At 57.7% G+C, this 24,148-nt stretch overlaps 1 protein-coding gene across 1 annotated transcript in view; it reads left to right on the forward strand.

Annotated features, from left to right (window-relative positions):
* Positions 1 to 24,148, forward strand: part of ZFAT (zinc finger and AT-hook domain containing) — a 63,863-nt gene that overhangs the window by 21,166 nt on the left and 18,549 nt on the right. Inside the window, exons 3-9 of the mRNA XM_080646441.1 lie at positions 3,776 to 4,027; positions 8,284 to 8,472; positions 10,786 to 10,936; positions 13,420 to 14,825; positions 15,571 to 15,803; positions 22,323 to 22,410; positions 23,907 to 24,056. Of these exons, the coding sequence (XP_080502567.1) occupies positions 3,776 to 4,027; positions 8,284 to 8,472; positions 10,786 to 10,936; positions 13,420 to 14,825; positions 15,571 to 15,803; positions 22,323 to 22,410; positions 23,907 to 24,056 (2,469 nt within the window). The remainder of the gene's footprint in view (positions 1 to 3,775; positions 4,028 to 8,283; positions 8,473 to 10,785; positions 10,937 to 13,419; positions 14,826 to 15,570; positions 15,804 to 22,322; positions 22,411 to 23,906; positions 24,057 to 24,148) is intronic.

Genomic DNA, 24,148 nt, shown 5'->3' on the forward strand with positions numbered 1-24,148 from the left:
GTGTATATGAGTGTGTGTGTGTGTATATGAGTGTGTGTGTGAGGGTGTATATGGGTGAGTGTGTGTGTGAATGTGTATATGAATGTGTGTGTGTATATGAGTGTGTGTGAGTGTGTATATGGGTGAGTGTGTGAGTGTGTATATGAGTGTGTGTGTGAGTGTGTATATGGGTGAGTGTGTGAGTGTGTATATGGGTGAGTGTGTGAGTGTGTATATGAGTGTGTGTGAGTGTGTATAGGGGTGAGTGTGTGTGTGAGTGTGTATATGAGTGCATGTGTGAGTGTGTATATGAGTGTGTGTGTGAGTGTGTATATGGGTGAGTGTGTGAGTGTGTATATGGGTGAGTGTGTGAGTGTGTATATGAGTGTGTGTGAGTGTGTATAGGGGTGAGTTGTGAGTGTGTATATGAGTGTGTGTGTGAGTGTGTATATGGGTGAGTGTGTGAGTGTGTATATGGGTGAGTGTGTGAGTGTGTATATGAGTGTGTGTGAGTGTGTATAGGGGTGAGTGTGTGTGTGTGTGTATATGAGTGCATGTGTGAGTGTGTATATGAGTGTGTGTGTGAGTGTGTATATGGGTGAGTGTGTGAGTGTGTATATGAGTGTGTGTGAGTGTGTATAGGGGTGAGTGTGTGAGTGTGTATATGAGTGCATGTGTGAGTGTGTATATGAGTGTGTGTGTGAGTGTGTATAGGGGTGAGTGTGTGTGTGAGTGTGTATAGGGGTGAGTGTGTGTGAGGGTGTATATGGGTGAGTGTGTGAGTGTGTATATGAGTGTGTGTGTGAGTGTGTATAGGGGTGAGTGTGTGTGAGTGTGTATATGGGTGAGTGTGTGAGTGAGTGTGTATAGGGGTGAGTGTGAGTGTGTATATGAGTGTGTGTGTGAGTGTGTATAGGGGTGAGTGTGTGTGTGAGTGTGTATAGGGGTGAGTGTGTGTGTGCACACATTTGTTTGTCCCGATGGAGGCTGGGCAGCTGGCTTGCTCCAGGAGGAATTCCTGTGGGTCTCCGGAGAGCCCTGTTTGCTCCTATCCATCTGTCCCTCTAACCATCTGAGCTTCAGTTCAGGGGCGGACACGCGGCGGCAGGGAGCCGGGTGGCCCCATCACCACTTCTGTGCAGAGCTCAGAGGTCAGGCGCTGCCGCCGTGCTCTGATAGTAGCTGACACAGACAGACCTGGCTTCCCGTCCTCGCTCTGCCAGTTACTAGCTCTGTGTCTCCGGCCAAATGCATTCATCTTCTGAAGCCTCAATGTCTTCCTGTGCAGAATGGGCACAGTGCTAATGCTTCCCTCGGGGGTTTGATGGACATTCAGGGCCAGCGACTCGTGTGGTGCCCGCGATGCACACGCCTCCTAACAACGACGTGCTGTGGCTTACACGCACGCCCGGGTCAGTGTGCCGAAACCCCGTGGAGCAGGCTGAGGGCAGCCTCGCCTCCCGGCCCCAGGAAGGGTGTCTGCGCAGCCCATAAACCTGCAAGGCTCACGGACCCTCGCTTCTGGGACATAGGCACCGTCTCCTGCTGCTTCGGCCGCCTGGAAGTCTCTGCCAGGGAGATGGGCTGTCAGGCCCGGCCCTGTTCATGGTCAGGGTTCTTCTAGATCCGCCAGTTGGTTTGAGCAGAGATGGAGCCGCAGGGGGACGGGCAGGCTGGCCCATCCATGGCCTGAGGCACCGCGGAGCCCTAGCTCTTGGTGTGTGACATGCTGTAAAAGGAGGAAATCGAGGCAAAGGGCCCCGATGTACGAGAACACCGAGGCACCCCGAGAGCCACCAGCGGCCTGGCTGGGTGGGGCCAGTTTCTCAGAGAGAAATACGAATGGCTGCGTCCGCCTGTGAACAGCGGCTCCTGAGGTGTCGCCTCCTGAGGGCTGGCCCAGCGTTTTGGTGGATTTCTCGTATTAACGGACTCTGTAACATGGAGTCGGTTGTGTCTGTTTTTCACGGTAGAAACCGAGGCTCGGGGGGACCTGAACCCAGGTCGGCGCCCCGCAGCCGTGTGCTCCGCACCCCGCATGCCAACCACATGGCCCTGCCCGGGGCCCTCAGCGGGAAATCAGCGGGAGTGAGGAAACCCAGATCCAGCGGCTGCTTCGGGGGTCGCTCAGCCTTGGGGACGCGGTTTCCGTTCGTGGGGTGAAAGTGACCTGGGCCGCGCCACCTCTTCAGGCTTCTCCGAGGACTTGAGCGACGTACACATGAAGGGCTCCTGCCGTGAGGTTTCTGAGGCTGTGGGGCTCTTGCCTTCCTCGCGCTCACCTCATCTTTGATTAAATAAAACCCGGTGGCGGGTCCCCTCGGGCTGGGGGTGTGGTCTCCACCCTGTGGCTGTGGGACGGGGTGGAGACGCACTCTGCTCGCCCCTTTCTTCCTGTTAGAAGCTCGGGCCATGGGAACGAATTATTGTCCAAATGTTAAAAAAACGATTAGAAGGTAATTCATTCTGGCGATACGGGCCATAGATGCCTCCTTCAGATGGGATGCCAGCCAGGCGGTGCCCAGGCGCTGCTTGGCCAAGTCACGTGACCCGGGACCACGCCACTCCACCGTCAGCACAGCACGATGCTCAGCCCTCTTTTTTTAAAATAAAGGTTTTTACTGATTTTAGCGAGAGAGAGGAAGAGGAAGAGAGAGAAATATCAATGAGAGAGAAACAAGGATGGGTTGCCTCCTGCACGCCCCCGAGTGGGGATCGAGTCCAAAAACCTGGCCTGTGCCCTGACCTGGAATCCGAGCCGGGGAGCCTCGGAGCCTGGGACACCACGCATCCACCTGAGCCCCACCAGCCAGGGCTCGCTCCCCTCCATCCCCACCTCCGTTCTGGAGGCGAAAGCCTTAGAAGCAAATGCCATTTCAGAAGAAATACAAGTTGTGAAATGACTTGAAACTTGCTCTGAAGCAGCTCTGACCCTGACATTTAAATCGCTAGGTTGCTGGGAACCTCGAGAAATATTAGGTCTTTAGTCCCCTGATTGGTGGTTTCAGATTATAATTATTTTTTCTCTTTTTGGATCAGAACAGTTTGGCTGTGATAATTACGAGGCCTCGAAATAATCGGACTAGCTGTGTAATGCGTTCAAGCATGAAAGGCTACGCCGCCTCCGAGAACCCTTGACTTAGTACAGAGGAATCCTCGGGGTTTCTGAGCCCGGATCTCAATGGGGATGGGGACCGGGGGCTGGGGGGTCCCCTCGTTACAGAAGCAGCCTGTGCAGAGGTCCTGCTAAAATGACTTCCAGGTCACAGCATGACACATTGACTATACAGGGTGGGTTTCCAGTTGTGAGTACGTGAAACAGTTTATTCTTCTTTTTACAAAGTGTTTTCGTTGATTTTTAGAGACAGAGGAAAGGAGAAGGATAGAGAGAGAGAAACATCCATGACGAGAGAGAGTCATCGATCGGCTGCCTCCTGCACGCCCCACACTGGGGATCAAGCTTGCAACCCAGGCGTGTGCCCTTGACTGGGAATGGAACCACTCAGGGCACATCTCTTGGTTCATAGATTGTCGCTCAACCACTGAGCCACACCGGCCGGGCAACACAGTTTATTCTTGTATTATTATTTATTATGTACTGTATTCTTTTCCATCCCAACAACTGTAACCTATTGGCCTACAGATGCAAAGACATTAGCACTAACGGTATTGTTTGCAGCCTCACGCTTTTCATTTCTAACAAGATGTGCCCCTGGACGGATTCCCACCTAGGATGTGCGTGTGTGCCCTGCTCAGTGCCCGTGTGACCGCATCGTGCCCTCTGCTTTCCCTGTAGAGCTGTCTGTCACGAAGAGGAAGAGGGGCAGGCCCAAGGGGTCCACGAAGAAGCCCAGCGCCGAGGAGGAGCTGGTGGGGAGCGTCGTGGGTCCGAGCGAGGCCCTTCCGCGGGCCCTGGAGGAGGGCAGCAGCCTGGCGCCCAGCTGCCTGGAGTGCCCCAAGTGCTCGCGCAAGTTCTCCAACCTGCGCCAGCTGAGGAAGCACATCTGCATCATCGTGCTGAGCCTGGGCGAGGCCGAGGGCGACGCAGGTAACTGCGGGGGGCGGGTCCTCTAAGAGCTCTGACCGCCCTTGTCAGCTTTCCCTGGTCCGTCGTTACTTGGAAAGAGCACCTATTTATACAACTCTCACCTCTGGGAAGGAGCTGATTTTTGTCACGATCGTGGGCGATGACGGAGCGAAAGCTTTGATTGAACGTGTTCTCGGGTGGTTGGTGCCCAGGGGTGACTCGGTAGGTGATCTGGGGGTGCAGAGGGTAAGACGGTCTCCACCCTTGGTGAGGTGAGGGAGATGCATATCTGGTCGGTAGATACAGGCAAAGGAGTGATCTTCATGCCTGCAGTTTGGTCGATAAATATTTCAAATCGTGGGGTCCGCAGAGAAAAGAGAGCAGCCTGGGTCAGAGTCTGAGAAACCCTTTCAAAGGAGAACTTCGTGCTTTGGAAAGAGCTCACAGGAAGCTGGGAGGACCGGAGAGAGGTCTCATGCACACGCCCCTCCCCCCCGGTGGCTGCATCTCACATCACCCAGGCGCAAAATCAGGGCGTGGCCAGGGAGGCGTGCAGCCGCCCCTGCAGGCAGGAGCCAGCAGGGTCCCGTCACCCCCAAAATCTCCCGGGGCTCCCGCTCATGGTCACCCCATCCCCACCCCCACGCCCAGCGGCCATCGATGGTCTCCAGTTCGGTAATTTTGCCATTTCAAGATCAGCTGAATCCCACAGCATGTGACCTTCTAAGATTGGCAGAGAAAACCCCCTTTTTCAGACCCAGTTTCAGGATTTTATAATGGAGGAAGTTGGGGTCCCCACAGACGATCGTCCAGAGCCACACTCATTTGAGGTGGGGTCAGGCATCCTCCCACGTCTCCCTCTCCTGCCCTGCGGCCAGCTGTGCCCTACCCACTGGTGTCTTAAAAGCAGGGCCCTTTCTGCTTCACGGATACAGATTGCATTCATCGTAGCGGCCCCCCCCTCCCCCCGTAAGAGGTAGAAAGTGCGCTCCGGTGGCTCTGATGTTTCCTGCGCCGTCATCAGTTAGGCCGTGCCTGGGGACCTGGCAGGCACGCCCTTCCTACTACGATGATCAGCTTCCTCTGGTAACCACCTGTCTAGAAACCGGCCTCCCTCGAGTGCCATTGATTTGAGTGACTAAATAGATGAGAACAAATACCGACTGGAAATGCAGAAGAAGCTCTGGGTGTTTCTCCCTCGCTGGCCGCTGCGACACCTCTAACATATGCAGGGATGACCTTATGCCCAGCTGCCCCGTGGCTGATGTCCACAGCGATTGCTCCTCGTTTGCCAAGCACAATATCACACTTAGGGAAATTCTCGCGTCATTGTTTTCATTGTGCTCTGTAGAGAGCAGCTTAGGGACATTTCACACATTCGGCCTTGACTCTTTAGCTTGTTAAAACAGTTAGAGGAATACCTTAATCAATAAGAAAAGAAAGAAAGAAAGAAAAACTGTTAGAGGAAAACAAAATAAACTTCTCCCCTGCTCTGAGCCAGGCAAGTTAAAATAACGCCTTTGATATGTGCTCAGCTTTTCCTTTATTCCTTCTTGGGGTAGGCACAGGAACCGGGAAAGCAGGTTTCTTTTGAGGCCATTCTGAGCAGCAGCTGGTGTGTTTGAAAAGCATTCTGTAGCCGCAGAAGCCGGTATGTGGGGCTTGGACAGGGACTCCTGACCCTTGCCAGCTTGTTGTGCCTGGGGTCACGCTGTGCAGAGTGGCAGAGGTGCGTCCTCTCGTTGAGTCCTCTTAAAGAAGAAGGCACTCAGGTGAAGACTTTACATGAGATGCACTTGCAGCCTTCATGATGATTCTCTTTTTAAAAATATGTTTTTGTTGATGTCAGAGAGGAAGGGAGAGGGAGAGAGAGATAGAAACATCTATATATGTAAAAGCCTAATCTGCAAAGTGTCCCCTCTGGAGTTTGACCAACGGGAGTTCGATCGCTCGCTATGACGTGCACTGACCACCAGGGGGCAATGTGTAACAAAGGAAGGGAGGCCCCGGCCTGCCGCTGGCAGCTGCTAGGGACCCTACCCCTGCATGAATTTCGTGCACTGGGCCTCTAGTCAATGACGAGAGAGAATCATTGACCAGCTGCCTCCTGCAAGCTCCTCACTGGGGATGGAGCCACAACCCAGGCATGTGCCCTGACCCAGAATCGAACTGGGACCTCCTGGTTCATAGGTCGACGCTCAAGCACTGAGCCACGCTGGCTGGGTGAGGGGACACCTTCTTGTCCAGGGTCTTGGAGGCCAGCCTGGGGCTGCATTGCTCAGTGACCACGGGCGGGAAGCTGCCCCGTGGGGCTGGGAGGCAGAGGGAGCGACCCCTTGCATTGGCTGTCCGAGGCTCAGTGGGCTGCCTGCCGTGTCCTGCATGGCGGGACCTGGTGGCAGGTGATGGAGCCTGAGACACAGCGGGCTTTTAAGGGACGGTTCTTCCCAAGACACGTGGCTGCTGTGGGCTCTAACCCCTGGTTTGGGAAGGAACGCTCTCTCCCGTGACAGCAGAGTGCTGAGAGTGCCGGGTGATGGCCCTGGCCCGCAGCCTTTAAAGCCGGGCTGGCGTGCCACTCCGCCTGGTGCTCCCGGGAGCCAGGAGCTGGCTCAGCAGATGCGAGGGAGGTCTCCGCAGCCGCAGGTCTTCGCTGCGTCCTCTCCCTCCTGCTCCTGGGCTTGCGCTGAGCGTCTGCCCTGCGAGGAGGACAGAGAGGGGAGCAGATGACAGATGTGAGAGGGCAGGGCTGGTCGGGGCCCATGTCTGCGGGGGAATCCAGGAGGGCTCCCGGCCTGGCATTGTGGAGGTGGTGAGGGGTGGGAGGCATTTTCCCCTCCTGTCAGTTCACCAGAAGCCTGCAGCTTGGGGCATGGGTGCCTGTGGGGAATGCCGGGGTTCTCTGCAGTCAGGATGCAGGGAGACAGGGTCACGTGGAAGACAGAGGCCGCGTGCCCGCCTCTGCTGGTTTCCTGGCCTCTCCGTGGGGACCGCAAGCAGGGGTGCACCTGCCTGTCCTCAGAGCGAGGGAGCGCAGGATGTGAGCAGGCCGCCGGAGCGGCGCGGTGCACGCCCCCAGGTCGGATGGAATGACTGTGGGCCAAGGTGTCTCTGAAACTGTCCCGTGAGCAGCGAGGGAGCGTTGGTGGGGAGCCCGGGTAGAGCCCTTGTCACTGCGCTCTGGCCGCTGTCCTGGGCCTCGCAGCGAGGAGGCTGATGGCACTCGGCTCCTGGCGCCCCGAGATTTAATTAGCTCTCGGCAGTTAGGACAGGCACTTTGGGACACGTGTAACCGCAGTGCTGGTGATACATAAACCTGTGGGCATCTCCACGTGATGGCCGCACAGTTAACTCTTCCTCTGCCCGCGGCCGCATCGGCCGCCTGTGTGCGTGTTCTGATGTTCATGTTCTGATGTGCGTGTTCTGATGTGCAAGGACTCTGGCGGGTAAAAACCTACACACCATCCCCCGCTGAGAGCGTGGGGTGGGAAACGGCGGCAGCCCTCCCTGCGGACTCCTCCGGGACCGGAGGGTGGTGAGCCGGGAGCAGGGAACTGAGGTCTGACTTGAGGTGTTAGTATCCGACAGGCCTTTTTCTTTGCAGGTTTTAGAAGGTCATCGGAGTTAAGGGTTTGTGCGTGTGCGTGTGTGTGTGTGTGTGTGTGTGTGTATGCGCCATGTGTGGTTAGGGCTGAGAAGATGGAGTGTTTTGAACCCTTGCGGTAGGTCACTCATTCATTGGTCAGAGGCAGGGGCTGAGCGTTGCTGTGTGTGTCCCCGGGGGCTGCTGGCTGTGAGGTCGGGGAGCAGAGGTGTGCCGTGAGGCTGCTCCGAGGTCAGAAGGTGACATGTGGAGGGGACCTGGCGAGCCCTGCTTTACGGGCTAATGATACGTAAACGTCCAGTCAGCTCACAAACATCCGGAAGACCGTTCTCACCAGGTCTGAATCGCCCCAGGCACCCGCTGGTGGGCAGGCGCCCAGAGCTGCCATTGTAGAGCCTGGGACTTAGTGTTTGTTTCGATCGATCTGCGCTAGGCAGGCCAGCGGCTGATTGCTTCCTGGCTGTCAATCGGGGTGATCTTCTCTTCTGCCCAGTGCTGTTCATCAGTGACTCAGAGTCCGGGGGGCTCACGGAAACCAGAGAGGGCCGTGCCAGCTTTGTCAGCGAGGCGTCCGGGGCCTGGGGTGGCCTGGGGTGGCCTGGGCAGCGGGACTTGAATGGGAGTGAAGAACCAGAGACGATGCCCGAGGTGACGCATGCTGTTTGCTCGTTAGGTAACGAGTCTGACCTTGAACTGGAAAAGAAGTTTAAGGAAGAAGATCGAGAAAAGGCCCCAAGGCGACCGCGGACGCAGAGGACCGAGAAGGTCCAGAAGGTCTCTTCGGGAAAGGAGGCTGCGCAGGGGCCCGGAGCAAAGAAGCCCATCGTCAGCGTGGTGTTAACCGCCCACGAAGCTATCCCAGGTGACCCACCCCATCCCAGGTGACCCACCCCATCCCAGGTGACCCGTCCCATCCCAGGTGACCCACCCCATCCCAGGTGACCCGTCCCATCCCAGGTGACCCGTCCCATCCCAGGTGACCCGTCCCATCCCAGGTGACCCGTCCCATCCCAGGTGACCCACCCCATCCCAGGTGACCCGCCCCATCCCAGGTGACCCACCCCATCCCAGGTGACCCGTCCCATCCCAGGTGACCCGTCCCATCCCAGGTGACCCACCCCATCCCAGGTGACCCACCCCATCCCAGGTGACCCACCCCGTCCCAGGTGACCCGTCCCATCCCAGGTGACCCATCCCATCCCAGGTGACCCATCCCATCCCAGGTGACCCGTCCCAGGTGACCCGTCCCATCCCAGGTGACCCGTCCCAGGTGACCCGTCCCATCCCAGGTGACCCGTCCCAGGTGACCCGTCCCATCCCAGGTGACCCGTCCCAGGTGACCCGTCCCATCCCAGGTGACCCATCCCATCCCAGGTGACCCGTCCCATCCCAGGTGACCCATCCCATCCCAGGTGACCCGTCCCATCCCAGGTGACCCGTCCCAGGTGACCCATCCCAGGGGACCTACCCCAAGTGACCACGATGGTTGGGGAGTGACAACACAAGAGTCTCTGGGCGAGGCTGTGCCTGGGATCCTGGGCAGCTTGCTCCTGTCCGGCTCGCATTTAATCACCCATGAATCAGGGACGCGGCAGAGTGTCACTGCCAGGGCTGCTGTGGGGCAGGTAGAGAGGAAAGGTGCCAGGGCTGCTGCTGTGGCCACTGGCTGCAGCCACCCCTCCCTCTCCTTCCCTCTTCTTCCTTCCCTCTTCTTCCTCCCCTCCCCTCCCATTCCTTCCCTTCCCCTCCCTTCCCTTCCTTTCTCTCCCCTCCCCTCCCCTCCCATTCCTTCCCTTCCCTCCCTTCCCCTTCCATTCCTTCCCTTCCCCTCCCTTCCCTTCTCTCCCCTCCCCTCTCCTCCCATTCCTTCCCTACCCCTCCCTTCCCTTCCCTCCACTCTCCTCCCCTCCCCTCCCTCCCTTCCCTTCCCCAACAGGAGCAGGCTTCTCTTCTTTGCTGTGACCCACCCTCTCCTGGACGCCCTCCCCTCACCCCTGAGTGCTCGGTTCCCTCCGCCTGAGTCCCTTGTGCGTTTTAGCGGGCTCATCAAGTGCTTACAGTACTGGGCACTTCTGTCTCCTCTCCGTTCACAGAAAGTAGCAAGTGGACATACTTTACTACTTTCTCAGAAAAGGTCTCTTCCAGGAAGGGTTAGACTAAAAGCAGCTTGTGATCATAGATTCCAAAGTAAAATAATGGTGTATTTTTTCCATTTGGAGTGATTGGTGTCAAATAAAAATTAAGTTTAGGATTTTAAGAACAGCTGCAGCCTTTTACGCATCTATTTTCAGGGCTGACAGTGACTCATTATTTAACGTCAAAGTGCTGAATAAATGCCTCTTAATACCTCAGTGCCGAGTACAGGGGACAAGTAGAGGATGATCCTGATAAAGTTGGCGACTGGAACTTTCTGGAAAGCCACTTAACCTGCCCCCCTGCCCCCCCGACAAAGCAGTGTGGGTCTGGGAACAAAGTCCCAGCACAGAGGCGCGTGCCCCCGCTGCCTCTGGAGGAAGTCTCCACAATAACATCTGAGAAGCTGACGGTAGTGCTCTGAGATTTCTGTGAGTGAGTGAAAGGGATGATTAATCTCCTTCGCTATCGCAGAAACGGGGCAGACCGGAGCTTTCCTTTACTGCACTTGATACATGCATGTGGCATGTATGCACATGCATGTACATGCGTACAAAGTGTCTGCTGCTCTCAAAGGCCTTTGGCCATTTCCTATGTAGAATTGCAGGGCAGCGACCTTTGCGTGATTCCTGGGCGGAAGCAGAGGCCCCGAGTTGGGGGAAGGTCCTATGGGGATGGACCCCAGGCTGACCAGCTGATCCCCCTGCTGACACTGTCCCGATGCCAGTTTACTTTCACGCAGCGTCCCACACGTGATTTCATGTAACACGCTGCGGGTAAACATACGCATGTATCTATCGATGTGTTTGTGTTTTTAGTTAATAGATCAAGTGAAAATGGACCTCAGGACGCTTTGATAGGCTATTAGAAAATGTGCCACCCCCCAACACACGTGCACGTTACATGTATGAACTGAAGGGAAACGGATGCAGGGTACAGGGCAGTAAGGAGCCCTACTCCCCAGGCTCTGCTCCTGCACGGGGCCCGGGCGGGGCCACTCGCTGCACCTCTTTACCACGCGGTGCCTTTGCCTCCACCTCAGGTGCCACCAAGATTATTCCCGTGGAGGCGGGGCCCCCAGAGACAGGAGCCTCGAACCCCGAGGCCACCTCCACGGACCTGGCACCGCGGAGAGGGTACCAGGAGTACGCCATCCAGCAGACGCCGTACGAGCAGCCCATGAAGTCGAGCAGGTACCGCGCCAGTTGTGTGACTCCGTGAGGCGGGGCGCCCGTGTCCCCACGGAGGGCGGGAGCCGGCACGTTTGGTTGGCCGGGCCCTGCTTTGTCCCTCCGGCCGCGAGTTTGACCTGCTTGGAGTGGAACACTGAACAGCTGCCCCCTGCACGCGCCCTGCCGGGGATCGATCCCACAACCCGAGCACATGCCCCAACCAGCAACCTCCTGGGCATGGAATGACGCCTAACCAACTGAGCCACACCAGCCAGGCAAAGACATTGGTTTCTTTTTAAAAAAATATATTTTTATTGGTATCAGAGAGGAAGAGAGAGGGAAAAACATCAACGATGAGAGAGAATCATTGATTGGCTGCCTCCTACACGTCCCCCACTGGGGATCAAGCCTGCAACCCAGGCTTGTGCCCTTGACCGGAATGGAACCTGGAACCCTTCAGTTTGCAGGCCGACGCTCCATCCACGGAGCCAGACCGGCAGGGCAAGGCCATTGGCTTCTTGACTTAACTGAAGAATCAAGCCCGCTGCGTGGCCACTCTGCAGCCCAGGGAGGGAGTGTGTGGTCTGCACAGGCCCCCGGCCCGTCGGCCGTGCGTGGACCTGAGGGGCAGCTGAGCTCTGCCGAGGTTTCCCCCGGGGGCCCCTCTGTGTCTGGGAGAGGGAAGGAGGCCTTCTTGCAGGGAGGACAAGCGTTAGTGCCACTTCGACCTGGACGGCTCTGGACTCTTCTACTCGAGGCCAGAGCAGCAGAGTGAACACCTGTGGCTGTCAGGGTCAGGGGGGTGAAGGTCTGCGGCTGCCGATGCAGCTCTCGCTCTCCTGTGACTCGAGGCAGGGGTCTCGCCCCCGAGCCCGCGGCACTAGCCGTCAGCGTGTCCAGGGGAGCCTGGCTCAGTGCAGCGGGGGGGGGGGGGGGGGGGAGTGGGTGATGAAATACGCGGCGTGTCTGGCGCATGCGGTGCCCTGGCTGCACCGGAACATGCTGCCGTGGCCGCCGCGCTCCTCTCCAGCCCCCGCCCACCCTCCTGCGGAGTGGACAACGCCCATTCCTTTGGCAAAACTGTAATGGAATTAAATGTGAAGACCATTCAGGTCTCAACACGGGGTGATTTGTAGGCCCGAGCTAATTACCTTCATTGTATTTCAAGGTCTGTCGTGAGGGGTTCAACTGAATGCTGGTTCAATTACAGGGAGATACATTCAGTACCTCACTAACAGACTGAGGCTGTGTTTCTATTGTCACGCGTGATTATAGTTGGGAAAGGCTTTTGTATGACGATTTTGCTTTATAAAATACAGAAACTTTTAGGGAACAGCAATATGTCCTAATATTAGGTTGTATCAGTTAGGTTCTCATACAAATAGGGCACAGATTTATTATACAGAAAGTTTTGGAAGTCCAGAAAAGTGTTTAAAAGAATCATTTGTGATCTCACTGCCTAAGATAAGCACTGGTAACGTTTTTAATGTATTTCCTTCCAGCCCTCCGTATGTTTCATTATTACTTTTAAAATAACAACATTTATTGGTGTCACTTACAGGCCATATGTTTCCTAACACTGAGGTTCTATTTTATGAGGAACTTTGTATCTTGCCTTTTAATTTTTTATTTACTTTTTGCTTTTGAGAAAGAGAGAGAGGAAGGGAGCGGGAGAGAGAGAGAACCATGGATGTGAGAGTGACACGTTGATGGTCTGCCTCCTGCACGCCCCCCATGGGGGATTGAGCCCACAGCCCAGGCATATGCCCTGATCAGGCATCGGTCCAGTGACCAGTTAGCTCTTGCGTTACAGAAGGAAACTCGGTGGCGCGTTCACTCAGTTAACGCCACGATTCCAGGATCCCTGCCTTCGGAGCTCTCTGCACCAATTCAAACGTCGCCTCCTGGATGCCTCTGTCATTTGAGAAAGGGCCAAATGAGGTCGCTTACGTTAGCCCCGGGGGCAGGCGGGCCAGCGGCGTTCCCATTTGAGTGTTTTCATTACACCCGTGAGTTGTGTCCTCCGGCGGCTGTGGGCTGCATCCATTTATATGTGTTTAATTTAAGGACGAGGCAACCTGTGTGGGTCACACTCAGCTGGCCACGGTGCATGCAGTGAGCGGCACGTTCCTCTTCCTCCTCCCGCCTTCCGCCTCCTTGTTCTGGGCCTGGACGCAGACCTCTCCGCTCCAGCACCTTCCCACCCACCCTCACCTGGGTTAGCTGTATCTCTCTCTCTCCACCTGCTCACATCGCCATCAGCACACGCACTGAGGCCCAACAGAGTGCTGACTGTCCTTCCCTCCCGCCCCCCCAACCCCCAACAGTGAGCCCCTAGGAGCAGCGCCCCCCTTCCCGCTCCTCCGGTCCTGCTGGCTGATGAGTGTGTGCGTGCGTGCATCACACATCCACGCTCAATCCCACGTGGTTCCCCTCTGAGCCCTCGCTGTCAGGTTCAGGAGAGTCAGAGGCCCCGGCGGTAACGGTGCTGTGTCTGTCCGCAGGCTCGGGCCCACGCAGCTCAAGATCTTCACCTGCGAGTACTGCAACAAGGTGTTCAAGTTCAAGCACTCGCTGCAGGCCCACCTGCGCATCCACACCAACGAGAAGCCCTACACCTGCGCGCACTGCAGCTACGCCAGCGCCATCAAGGCCAACCTCAACGTGCACCTGCGCAAGCACACGGGCGAGAAGTTCTCCTGCGACTGCTGCGCCTTCACCTGCCTGAGCAAGGGCCACCTCAAGGTGCACGTGGAGCGGGTGCACAAGAAGGTCAAGCAGCACTGCCGCTTCTGCAAGAAGAAGTACTCGGACGTCAAGAACCTCATCAAGCACGTGCGCGACGCCCACGACCCGCAGGACCCGCAGGTGCGCGAGGCCCTGGACGGGCTCCGCCTGCTGACCCGGGAGGGCAAGCGGCAGCTGCTCTACGACTGCCACGTCTGCGAGCGCAAGTTCAAGAACGAGCTGGACCGCGACCGCCACATGCTGGTGCACGGGGACCAGTGGCCCTTCGCCTGCGAGCTCTGCGGCCACGGGGCCACCAAGTACCAGGCGCTGGAGCTGCACGTGCGGAAGCACCCCTTCGTCTACGTGTGCGCCCTCTGCCTCAAGAAGTTCGTCAGCTCCATCCGCCTGCGCGCCCACATCCGGGAGGCGCACGGGGCCGCCCCCGAGGCCGCGGTCTTCACCAGCTCCATCAACCAGAGCTTCTGCCTGCTGGAGCCCGGCGGGGACATCCAGCCGGAGGCGCTGGGCGGCCGGCCGCCACTCGCCGAGGAGGGCTTTGCCTTCCAGGGGGCCAGTGCCCCCAAGGAGGATGCGGAGCCCCAGCCGGGGCGGAGGGAGCCAGAGGCCCCGCTGCAGGTGCCTGCGCCGCCCGGGGAATTAGTGCCCGCCCCCCAGGCCGGAAGCACTGCCCTGCCCCACTGTGAGCTGGGGGCCGCGGGGGTCTCCTCCGGCCTCCCCTCGCAAGGGGCGGTGTCGGATGAGTTGTTGAAAAGCGGTACCTCCTCTGCCGAGGCTCACCCTGCTCCTGGAAGGACCCTGCACCCCCAGCCCGGAGGCTCCGCCCAGTCTCAGGGCGCAGAAGTCACCCCCCTGCTGCCCAAGGCCAGAAGCCCTGCCGCCAACCAGGACACCCAGGGCGCCGAGACCCCCCGGCCCCACGGGCCAGACCCCAACAGGTGTCTCGGGTCAGACCCAGCGGAGGCCGCGGACCTTCCTCTGGTCACCGGTGAGGAGGCCGAGGCCCTGCGCCCGCCTGACTTGTGCGGCCCCGGCCCCGAGCGCCGGGCGAACATGAACGCGTTCCTGCGGATCCTGGACGGCCTGGCCAAGAGGCGGATGGACCCCGGCCTGTGCGAGAGGATCCGGAAGGTGTACGGGGACCTGGAGTGTGAATACTGCGGTAAGAGAGGCGGCGGGGCGCTGGGGGCCTCCCGCCACCCTCCCACCTCGCTCGGGTCACCTCGTGCGCGCTGTGAGCCCACGTCTCTCCCGAGAGCTGACCCTCCTTTCCAGAGCGATGGTGGCCCCGGTGGTGAGGTCCTTGCGGAGGCGGCAGGAGGCGGCCAGGTGGACGGGACAGCGAAGTGTGGGCTCAGGCGCACGCAGAAGCCCTGCCCGCCTCTGCCAGGGTGTTACCCAAGGAGAGCTTTGTGCTGGCACGGGCCGCGGGTCACGTAGGGCTTTACGTGTGGCCGAGGTCCAGAGGAGCAGAGAGGGCACAGACGTGGCTGCAGCACTGTGCAGGGAGGCCCCGGATAGAACCTTCCAGGCACAGAGCAGGCTCGGCCTCGGCCCGAGAGCTGGCAGGGCAGGAGCGGGAGGTCCAGCTCTGGACTGGGGACCCCGGAGTCCCTGGCGTTCAGAGACTCTTCGAGATATGCGTGTGCATGGTAGTGGTTGGCACCTAATGGTCCTCCCCCCTGGCTCTGACCTCAGGCAAGAAACGTAGCACCTTGAATGTCTGCAGGCGCCCACGTTTGAAAGTAAATTCCAGACAGAAAGGTGGCGGAAAGTGTGAAGGGTCACCCGGACTGGCGGAGACGCAGATAAATATAGTAGTTACTAAATGGTAGTAATTTGAAAAAAAAAAATCAAGTTCAGTATAAAAGAAACTTCCTTGTTCTCACGTGAACATGTTTTTTTAGGCAAACTTTTTTGGTACCAAGTGCACTTTGACATGCATGTCCGCACCCACACCCGGGAACATCTGTATTATTGCTCCCAGTGTCATTATTCCTCCATCACCAAAAACTGCCTTAAACGCCATGTCATTCAGAAACACAGTAACATCCTGCTGAAGTGCCCCACTGATGGCTGTGACTACTCGACTCCAGATAAATATAAGCTGCAGGCCCACCTTAAAGTGCACACAGAGCTGGTAAGTAGAAGCGGGGGGCAGCCCGTCTCCCCTGGGTGCTCATGGCTTGCTCACCTTCATGCCTATGGAGATGTCCCCGCTTCGTGTCCATGCAGTGTGTCAGCGTCCACCCTGAACCCAGAGAGCCTTCTCACCGCGCAGGCTCTCCGCCTCCCCAGAGCCTTCATAGGAGAGCCTCCAGTTGGATGAAAGGAAAAAAAAAAAAAGATTAGAGGGAGTAAACTTGCTTTCTGTGCAAAATGGTCAGCACGGGAGAGAGTCTGCAGAAGGGAGCTCTGCAGAACAGAAGTAGACAGGTCCCTCAGCGATGTGTTAGGAACACTAATAACGGGTAACTAGTCCCCAGAGCTGCCACCAGGAGTTGGGGAGGGATCCAATTCGATGACGCCTGCCCAGTGATGATAAGGCGTTGGTTCACAGCAAGAGCACAGTAAACCGCCAAAACCGGTTTGGCTCAGTGGATAGAGCGTCGGCCTGCGGACTGGGAGGTCCCGGGTTCGATTCCGGTCAAGGGCATGTAACTTGGTTGCGGGCACATCCCCAGTAGGAGGTGTGCAGGAGGCTGCTGATCGATGTTTCTCTCTCATCGATGTTTCTGACTATCTATCCCTCTTCCTCTCTGTAAAAAATCAATAAAATATATTTAAAAAGAAAAAAAAAAAAAAGAGCACAGTAAACCGTGACAACCACATATTGTCTAACGATTGTGTAATTTGTAAGAAATCGAGAATATCAGTGAAGCAACTTTATTTTATTTTTTAACATTTTCTTCTTGATTTCAGAGAGAAAGGAAGAGGGAGAGAGAGAAACATCAATGATGAGAGAGAATCATTGTTTGGCTGCCTCCTGCACGCCCCACACTGGGGATGGAGCCATCACCCGGGCATGTGCCTGACCAGGAATCGGACCGTGACCTCCTGGTTCATAGGCCAACGCTCGACCACTGAGCCACGCCGGCCGGGCAAGCGATTTTATTTTAGAAAAGTGATGTGTTTACTCAAGGTGCGGGTCATGTTCACGGTGGTAAACGGTTTACTTGTGTGGTGGGGGTGGTGTAACAGCGCACGGCTGTTGATTTTTGCGACTGCTCATCCAGCCGGAGAGGCTGACGGTGGGAGTGATGTGAGACGGGTGTCGGGCACCGCGGGCCCGGGTGGGGCCCGTTCCCATGGCAGCTTTCTATGCCGCAAGCGGCACAAAGCGGGGCTTCGGAGACTGGATGTCGTGCCACCATTTCCTGGCACCAAGATCGGTAACACTGCGTGTTGTCACTAAGGGCGAAGTCAGGGTTTCCCAGGTTTTGTGGGGAGGGGAGAGTATGCCCTTTGGGGTTAGAAACCTGGGTTCGAATCCTGTCTCCAGCACCGCACCGGCTGTGTGACCTTGGGTGAGTCACTTATCCTTTCTGAGTGGCCTTCTGTATGACATATGTATTAATAAAGTACATATCTGTCTTATGCACGCACATACACAGCTATATACGCACACATATACATGTGTATACACACACGTATTTTTTAAATGATTTTTTTCACTTCCAGTTGACATTTAATATTATATTAAAATATACAGCATAGTGGTTAGACATTTATATAATTTATGAAGTGATCCCTCAGTAAGTCTAATATACACATGTACACATCCATTAAACACAACTGCAAGCAGCACACACATGTACACACATGCACACGTGTGTTTGTGTGTGTATATGGATGCCTAGAGTCAGTGGGAGGTGAGAATGGAATGCTCGAGATGAGGAACTCGGCTCAGTGCTGGTGTGGCTGGCTGTGTGGCAGCGCTGGCCTGACGCCTGGTTCTCCCTGCTCACGGTCCTGGGTCTCCCTGCTCACGGTCCTGGTTCTCCCTCCTCACGGTCCTGGGTCTCCCTGCTCACGGTCCTGGGTCTCCCTGCTCACGGTCCTGGGTCTCCCTGCTCACAGTCCTGGGTCTCCCTGCTCACGGTCCTGCTTCCTTGCAGAATGGCTGACAGGTTGGCGTTGCTTCCAGGTTCTCTAAGGGCCGGGAAACCGGGTGTCAGGAGTCATTATTGTGACTTCGCCAGAAATGCCTGTGAAGTCAGGAGGGAGGGAGGCCGACACTGAGCAGGATTCTCAGGGAGCCGTGGGGTGTCGCCGTTCATCCCAGGAACCAGACTGCTGCCCCACTCAGCCCCAGGACGACTTACAGGACCGTGCCTCAGTTTACCCATCCTCGGGGGGACGGAGTGAGGAAGGGTAGGCAGATGCCCGCACAGCCCCGGCGTGGAGCGGCATCACAGGCCGGCGCCGGCCCCACTCCCCTTCCTGTTCCTTTGTTCATTTCGGAACGTGGTGCTCCGGGTGCAGGGGTCTTCAGACACGGACTTGGGCCTGATGAGATGAAGCTGGAGGAGAGGCTTACAGCCTGGGCCTGTTTTACATGCCCAGTGCATGTGTCGGAGGGACTCGGGGTCCCCCCAGCTATGCTCTAGCCCCTGGATGGGGTAATTGCCTCCCAGGCACATCCAAGGGGTCACAGGCAACAGGGGGTGTCAGGGACCTGCTCTCAGCCCTCCAGCCCCGACGCATGTGCTTTCGATTTTCTTGATAACTGGCATTTAAGAAGCGCCTCTTGTCCCCTTCCTGTGGTTGTGAATCTCCTCCCAAGGGGCCCCTCTCGGTATGGGCACTCGGAGGCGTGGGGTGACTGCGCTGCCCCCTTCCTCCGAGGTGCACGGGTGAGCTTCGTGATGGAATGTGGAGGTGCAGATAGATGCCAGGGTGGGGCTGGCTGGGTGGGGAGGGGGTGCTGTCCTAAGCGGGGTGAGTCCTCGCGTCAGCCTGGGGCGTGGTTCTCACTGTGACCCTCGGAGCTGAGGCCAGGCGTGTGGAAAGCCCGCTGGACCCTCCCCTTCGATGCAGGACTGGCCTGTTTTCAACACCGATGCCCATGCAGTGCCAAGTCAGGACATCGAAAAGGAGCCCTGCCCCCACACGGACCTGTACCCCGGTCTGTTCCCGTTGTGCTAGGGCTCCGGGTGCTTGGTTTCGTTCCCGGGGGACTCAGCTGTTTCTCAGCTCAGGGTCCACCGAAGGATGGAAGGCGTGGCACCCCGCCCTCCCATTAGCAACTAGCCGGTGTGACGTACCGTCAGGGCTGCCTTGGAATCAGGAGATGTGGAGGCCTGGTCAGGGTCATGGTCGGGGACACGTCTGGACCCCTGTGCAAACATGAGGAAGGGGAGTCTTGAGGGAAGATGCTATTTGTACGGCGAGAGGGGCTTGGGGTTCTGGCAGGCTGGAGTCAGACCCCGCGTCCACGTCTGGGATCTAGGGTGACTGTTTAGCCTCCTGGAGCCTCACTTTTCTCATCTGTGAAATGGACATGACGCCTCTGTCCTATTTGCGGGGCGGGGAGGGTTAAGTTAGGAAACGTGTAGAATAACCAGGTCAGCGTGTTCTGGCCTGGGCCCCGATCCATTATGGGGCCGCTCACTGAATTCGGTGGACCTCGGCTACTCTACCTTAAAAAGGAAAGGGAATAGAACAAACCAGAAATTGTCAGCATTACCCACCCTCACCAAGGTAAGTGTTATTTTTGAGACCTTTGTTTCCGTATGTTTACGTGTCCGTATATGTACATGTATGTGCGGGGTGGCGAAGTGACATGTTTGTGAGTCCCTCACCTGTAAGTGCATTGGTTACTTGGCTATGAAGGTGAACTAGTGTAAAAAACCTTACCAGTGGTGTGTGCCCACAGGGCACCGGAGAGGGAAAGGGGGCTGCCCAGTGCCCTCTGGGAGCGGTGGCCTCCTTTCTTTAAGTGGAGGAGAAGGTTCCGGAACCTAAACGACGGGACACACGGTTCCTCTCCCGGGGCTGCGGGCCTGTGGGCCTTCCTTACCTGGTCGCAGGCCAGTTTGTTCCTGTGTCGCCCGTGGGCGTGTGCCCACAGAACCGGGGACCTTGGGCCACCAGAGTGTCCCCTGCACAGAGCAGCTTCCTGGCAGCGGCCCGGGCCCGAACCACAAGGGCGCGGCCTGGCAAAGCAGAGCCGCTTCCAGAGAGGGGAGACCCTGGAGCTGAAACCCCGAAGGGAGCCCCATTCTGGCTCCTTCCTAAGTGTCCAGCCCGAGCGGCAGCTGCCCGTCTCCTCCATCCCTGCGCGTGTCCCGCCGTGATGACCGGCCCGGGTGTTGCTGTTCCTTGCCGGTGGCTCAGCGTCTCCCGCCTTTGTCCTCGGGGCGAAGCCGGGCACAGAGCCACCGGGAGGGCTGAGCCCACCCTAGGTTTTTAAGTGAATCGCACATAGTTTATAGGTGTACTTAGGCCAGTTAACACATCCTGTGGCCCAGGGGTGTAGACAAGGCGAGGTTTGCCCAGGGAGAGCGGGGCTCCGAGCATCGGCCCGGGGGCTGCACCGCATGCCGTGGCCGTGGCTGTGGCCTCCAGCTGCCGCCTCCCTCCTCTCAGAGTCTGTGCTGCTCTGAAGGTCATTTCCCTGGGAACACACAGCTCCAGGGCTGGGCTCCGTTCCCGCCACCACGGCGTGTGGCTCGCACACGCTGCCTCTGCCAGGAACGCTTTGAACCACCGCGCTTTTTAAGTTTGCTTTGTCAGTCCGGGTTTTCATCTCCGGTGCGGAGCGGAGGTTTTGAAAAAGACATAAATGAGTTCTAAGAGGCACCCTTCCCCACCGCCCCATGTCCTTCCGCCAGTCTTCAAAGGCATCGAGAAATGAGGGGCCCTGATAAGCTCTAAGATAAATTGCTTTCAGACGATCGGAGATTAAAAGGAAAAAAAAAATCAAATACCAAGGACTCTGGGGGGATCACCGCCGACTCCTTCAAAGCTTCTGAGAGCCTCCGTCAGCTCAGGACGTGGGCGTGACAGGTCTCCTCCGGTTGGGCGCATCCTTCAGATGTCACGGTGACATTGTGTGCGCTCCTGTGTGCAGTGCGGGAGGCCGAGGTGACCTGGGCGGGTGGGGAGGAGGAGGACAGTGACAGGAGCACGCTGAGAAGCCGTGAGCCGTGATGCAGTCGGGGCGAAGTCCTGGGCGCTGGCTGGGCCTGGCGCTGGCTGCCTGCACCCCGGACATCTGGCCTGGCGGGCAGTGCTTGGAACCCGGAGGTGTGAAATGCATCCACACCAGTTGGCTGTTCAGAGGGACTTTGTTTTTTGTTTTATTTTTTTCATGTTTTATTTTTATTTTTGTTAATCCTCACCCGAGGATATTTTTCCATTGATTTTTTTAGAGAGAGCGGAAGGGAGAGGGAGAAACAGAGACGTCAGTGTGACAGAGACACATCAGTTGGTTGCCTCCTGCACGCACCCCAGCCAGGGCCGCTGGGGAACCTGCAACCAAGGCACGGGCCCTTGACCGGAATCGAACCCGGGACTCTTCAGTTTGCGGGCCGATGCTGTGGCCACTGAGCCAAACTGGCCAAAGCTGTTGTTGTTTTTAAATACAAAGTACCCTTTCCTTAAGTGTGCTCTGAGGAGCACCAGCCTCCTGGGACGTCCTGCGAGTCCACCAGGCAGTCTGGAGGTGCGCTCAGCTCGTTCAGACCCCCCCAGGGGGTCCCCAGGGCCCCGAGGGTCTGTGCTCTGAGGCTGAGCTGCGGGAATACAGCCACGCCCCCCGCAGCAGCGTTGGCCACGTTCATCCAGCACTCGCTGTGCTGAGCACCGTGTGTGCCTTCTGGACACGCTTTATTTTCTAGAGCAGCTTTCGGTTCAAAATGAGCAGAACGTACACATTCCCCGTGTGCCCCGCCCCCACACGCCCTGCCCACCCGGGACGAGCCCCACTTGGTCCGCAGTGTGGGTTCCTTCATGCACCGTTGGGTTTGGGGTGCGCACCTCCTGTTGAGGTTTGCATCCGTGTTCATGGGCGACACCGGCCTGTGGTTTTCTCTTCCTGTAACGTCTTTGGTTCGGCGTGAGGGTTGGCCGGTGAGGCGGCGGCCGTGCCCGGGACGGGCCTCACCGCAGCCCGGGCGGGAGGCGGCTCTGGGCAGGCGGAGCCCAGCTGGGCATCCGCACACTCAGTTCCGCCACCGGCTCCTCCCGGGAGCCCTTGGCCTCAGTCCCTTCATCTGTAACAGGAGCACAATAAGGGCCGTCCATGGAGAGCCTCCTAAACTCTCCTCTGACCCCCGTGCGCGCCGTGCCCGGAGCGCTGGGGACGCGCTGAGCGCTGGGGACGCGCTGTGCGCTGGCCTGTGTGGAGACTCGAGGCCGAGCCCTGCCCTGCCGCCTGGCCGCCTCGGCAGGACGGCCACCTCTCCCTGAGCCCATCCCTCCCTCTGCCACGGGGTGGCCGCGTTCCCCTGCCCCTGCGGAGCTGGCCAGCTGTGCGGGCAGATGTGGGGCAGGCGCAGGCCGTGCGGGGCAGGGGCGGGCCGCACGCGCGTTCCTAGACAGGTGTACCGCGCATCCAGCTGCCATGGTGGTGGCGGCGGTGGTGGGGCGGTGACCTTCCCTCAGAGCCCGGGTGAAACCAGACAGTCATTGATTGCGCTCTCTTTCTGTTAAGGACAAACGGAGTTACTCATGTCCTGTGTGTGAGAAGTCTTTTTCAGAAGATCGGTTGATAAAGTCGCACATCAAGACGAACCACCCTGGTAAGGCGATGCAGCTTGGAGTGGGAGATGGATTTGAAAACGCTCACACTCGTTTCAGAACAGCGATACCCATCAGCTAGCAAGGAGGGAGGACGGAGGAGTGAGCGAGGGAAACGGTCCTCCTTACTTAGAGCGGGAGCGTCTAGCATTATTGGCCTCATGTATCCTCTTCTCTCCCCGCGGTCACACGAGTCCCCTCCGCCTCCCTAACATGAACTTCGAATGGCTTGACGTGGGTCACCTCGGGCGCATCTGAGAAGCGGCCACCCCGGAGCCCAGGCCTGCCCAGCGTGGTGGTCTGTGAGGGTGCGGGCTTCCTCCCAGGCCAGGCGCCTCCGTGAGTTGGAGTGACCGTCACTTTTGGTCAGTTCCACGCCACTCAGATGCGGGAAGGTGAGGCCTGGGCCTTCGTATCTTGTCGCTTCCATCCTCACCGCCTGGGATCCATCTCCATTCTGTCCGATTCATTCCTGTTTATTTTTTAAATTTTTTAAAAAATATGTTTTTATTTATAATAGAGAGAGAGGAAGGGAGAGGGATAGAGAGAGAGACATCATCGGTTGGCTGCCTCCTGCACGCCCCCTACTGGGGACTGAGCCCTGACGGGGAATTGGACAGCAACCTCCTGGTTCACCCGTTGATGCTCAGTTGCCACTGACGCGCACCAGCCAGGCAACTCCTGTTTCCTTTTTAGGTTCCTCTCAGAGCCCCTCGGGGAGGCTTGGTGGCCCAGGTGTGGGGCAGGGCCCCCCCACCCCACTGCATGCCCCCATCACATGCGCACACCCCCGTGCTCTAGTCATTGGTACTGTCCCCGAGGTCCCTGGACCTCTTCCGGGAGGGCTCCCAGATACCCACAGCTGAGTCCTCAGCTACCAACATATTGTCACCCTTGTCTCCTGTGTCAGCCCCCCAAGCTTGTTTTCCCTGGAATATTAAAGTACACCCCAGACATCATGTCATTTCCCACAAACAAAGCTTTCGAATGCGCCTCTAATGAGGATTTTGTCAACATCGCCGCTGGGCCACCGTTGAAACAGGCGGAATCACACTCATCCCTCTCCCACCTCCTATCAGGCCACTTCCCGTCCCCCAAACGACACAGGTGGTGTCTTGCACAGTTGGCGTGTTTGAAGCAAGACCCACACCGTGCTCTCGGGGTGTGTCACCGAAGTGTCGTGTCTCACAGGACACCCTGCCCCCGCTGCGTGTTTCCCCATGACGTGGTTTTGTCGGAGGAACCGGTGGCCTTTCCTGTGACAGTGTCACATTCCGCATGTATCCGATGTCGTTTCTCGTCCCTCCCATGTCATGCAAGCAGATATTTGGATTGGAGACCTGACTAGATTCTGGGGCGACGGTTTAGGCACAGCTCCCCTCGTGACCCCGTGAGGCACCCCCCGGTCGGCCTCTCTGTGCTGCTGGGCCCGACCCGTGGGCTCAGGTGCCGGCGCGAGGGTCCCGGCTGCCGTGGTGACCGCCTGCCTTCCTTGCAGAGGTCTCCATGAGCACCATCTCCGAGGTGCTGGGCAGGAGGGTTCAGCTGAAGGGGCTGATCGGAAAGAGGGCCATGAAGTGCCCGTACTGCGACTTCTACTTCATGAAGAACGGCTCCGACCTGCAGCGGCACATTTGGGCTCACGAAGGTGAGTGTCCGCCGTGCGGCGTGGCGGGTGCACGCTCCCATCGGGAGCGGGTCTGGAGGCGGCCACGCCTTCGGGTCTCCTGCCGGTAGAAC

Source organism: Plecotus auritus (genome assembly GCF_963455305.1).
Source record: "Plecotus auritus genome assembly, chromosome: 11".
NCBI lineage: Eukaryota > Metazoa > Chordata > Mammalia > Chiroptera > Vespertilionidae > Plecotus > Plecotus auritus.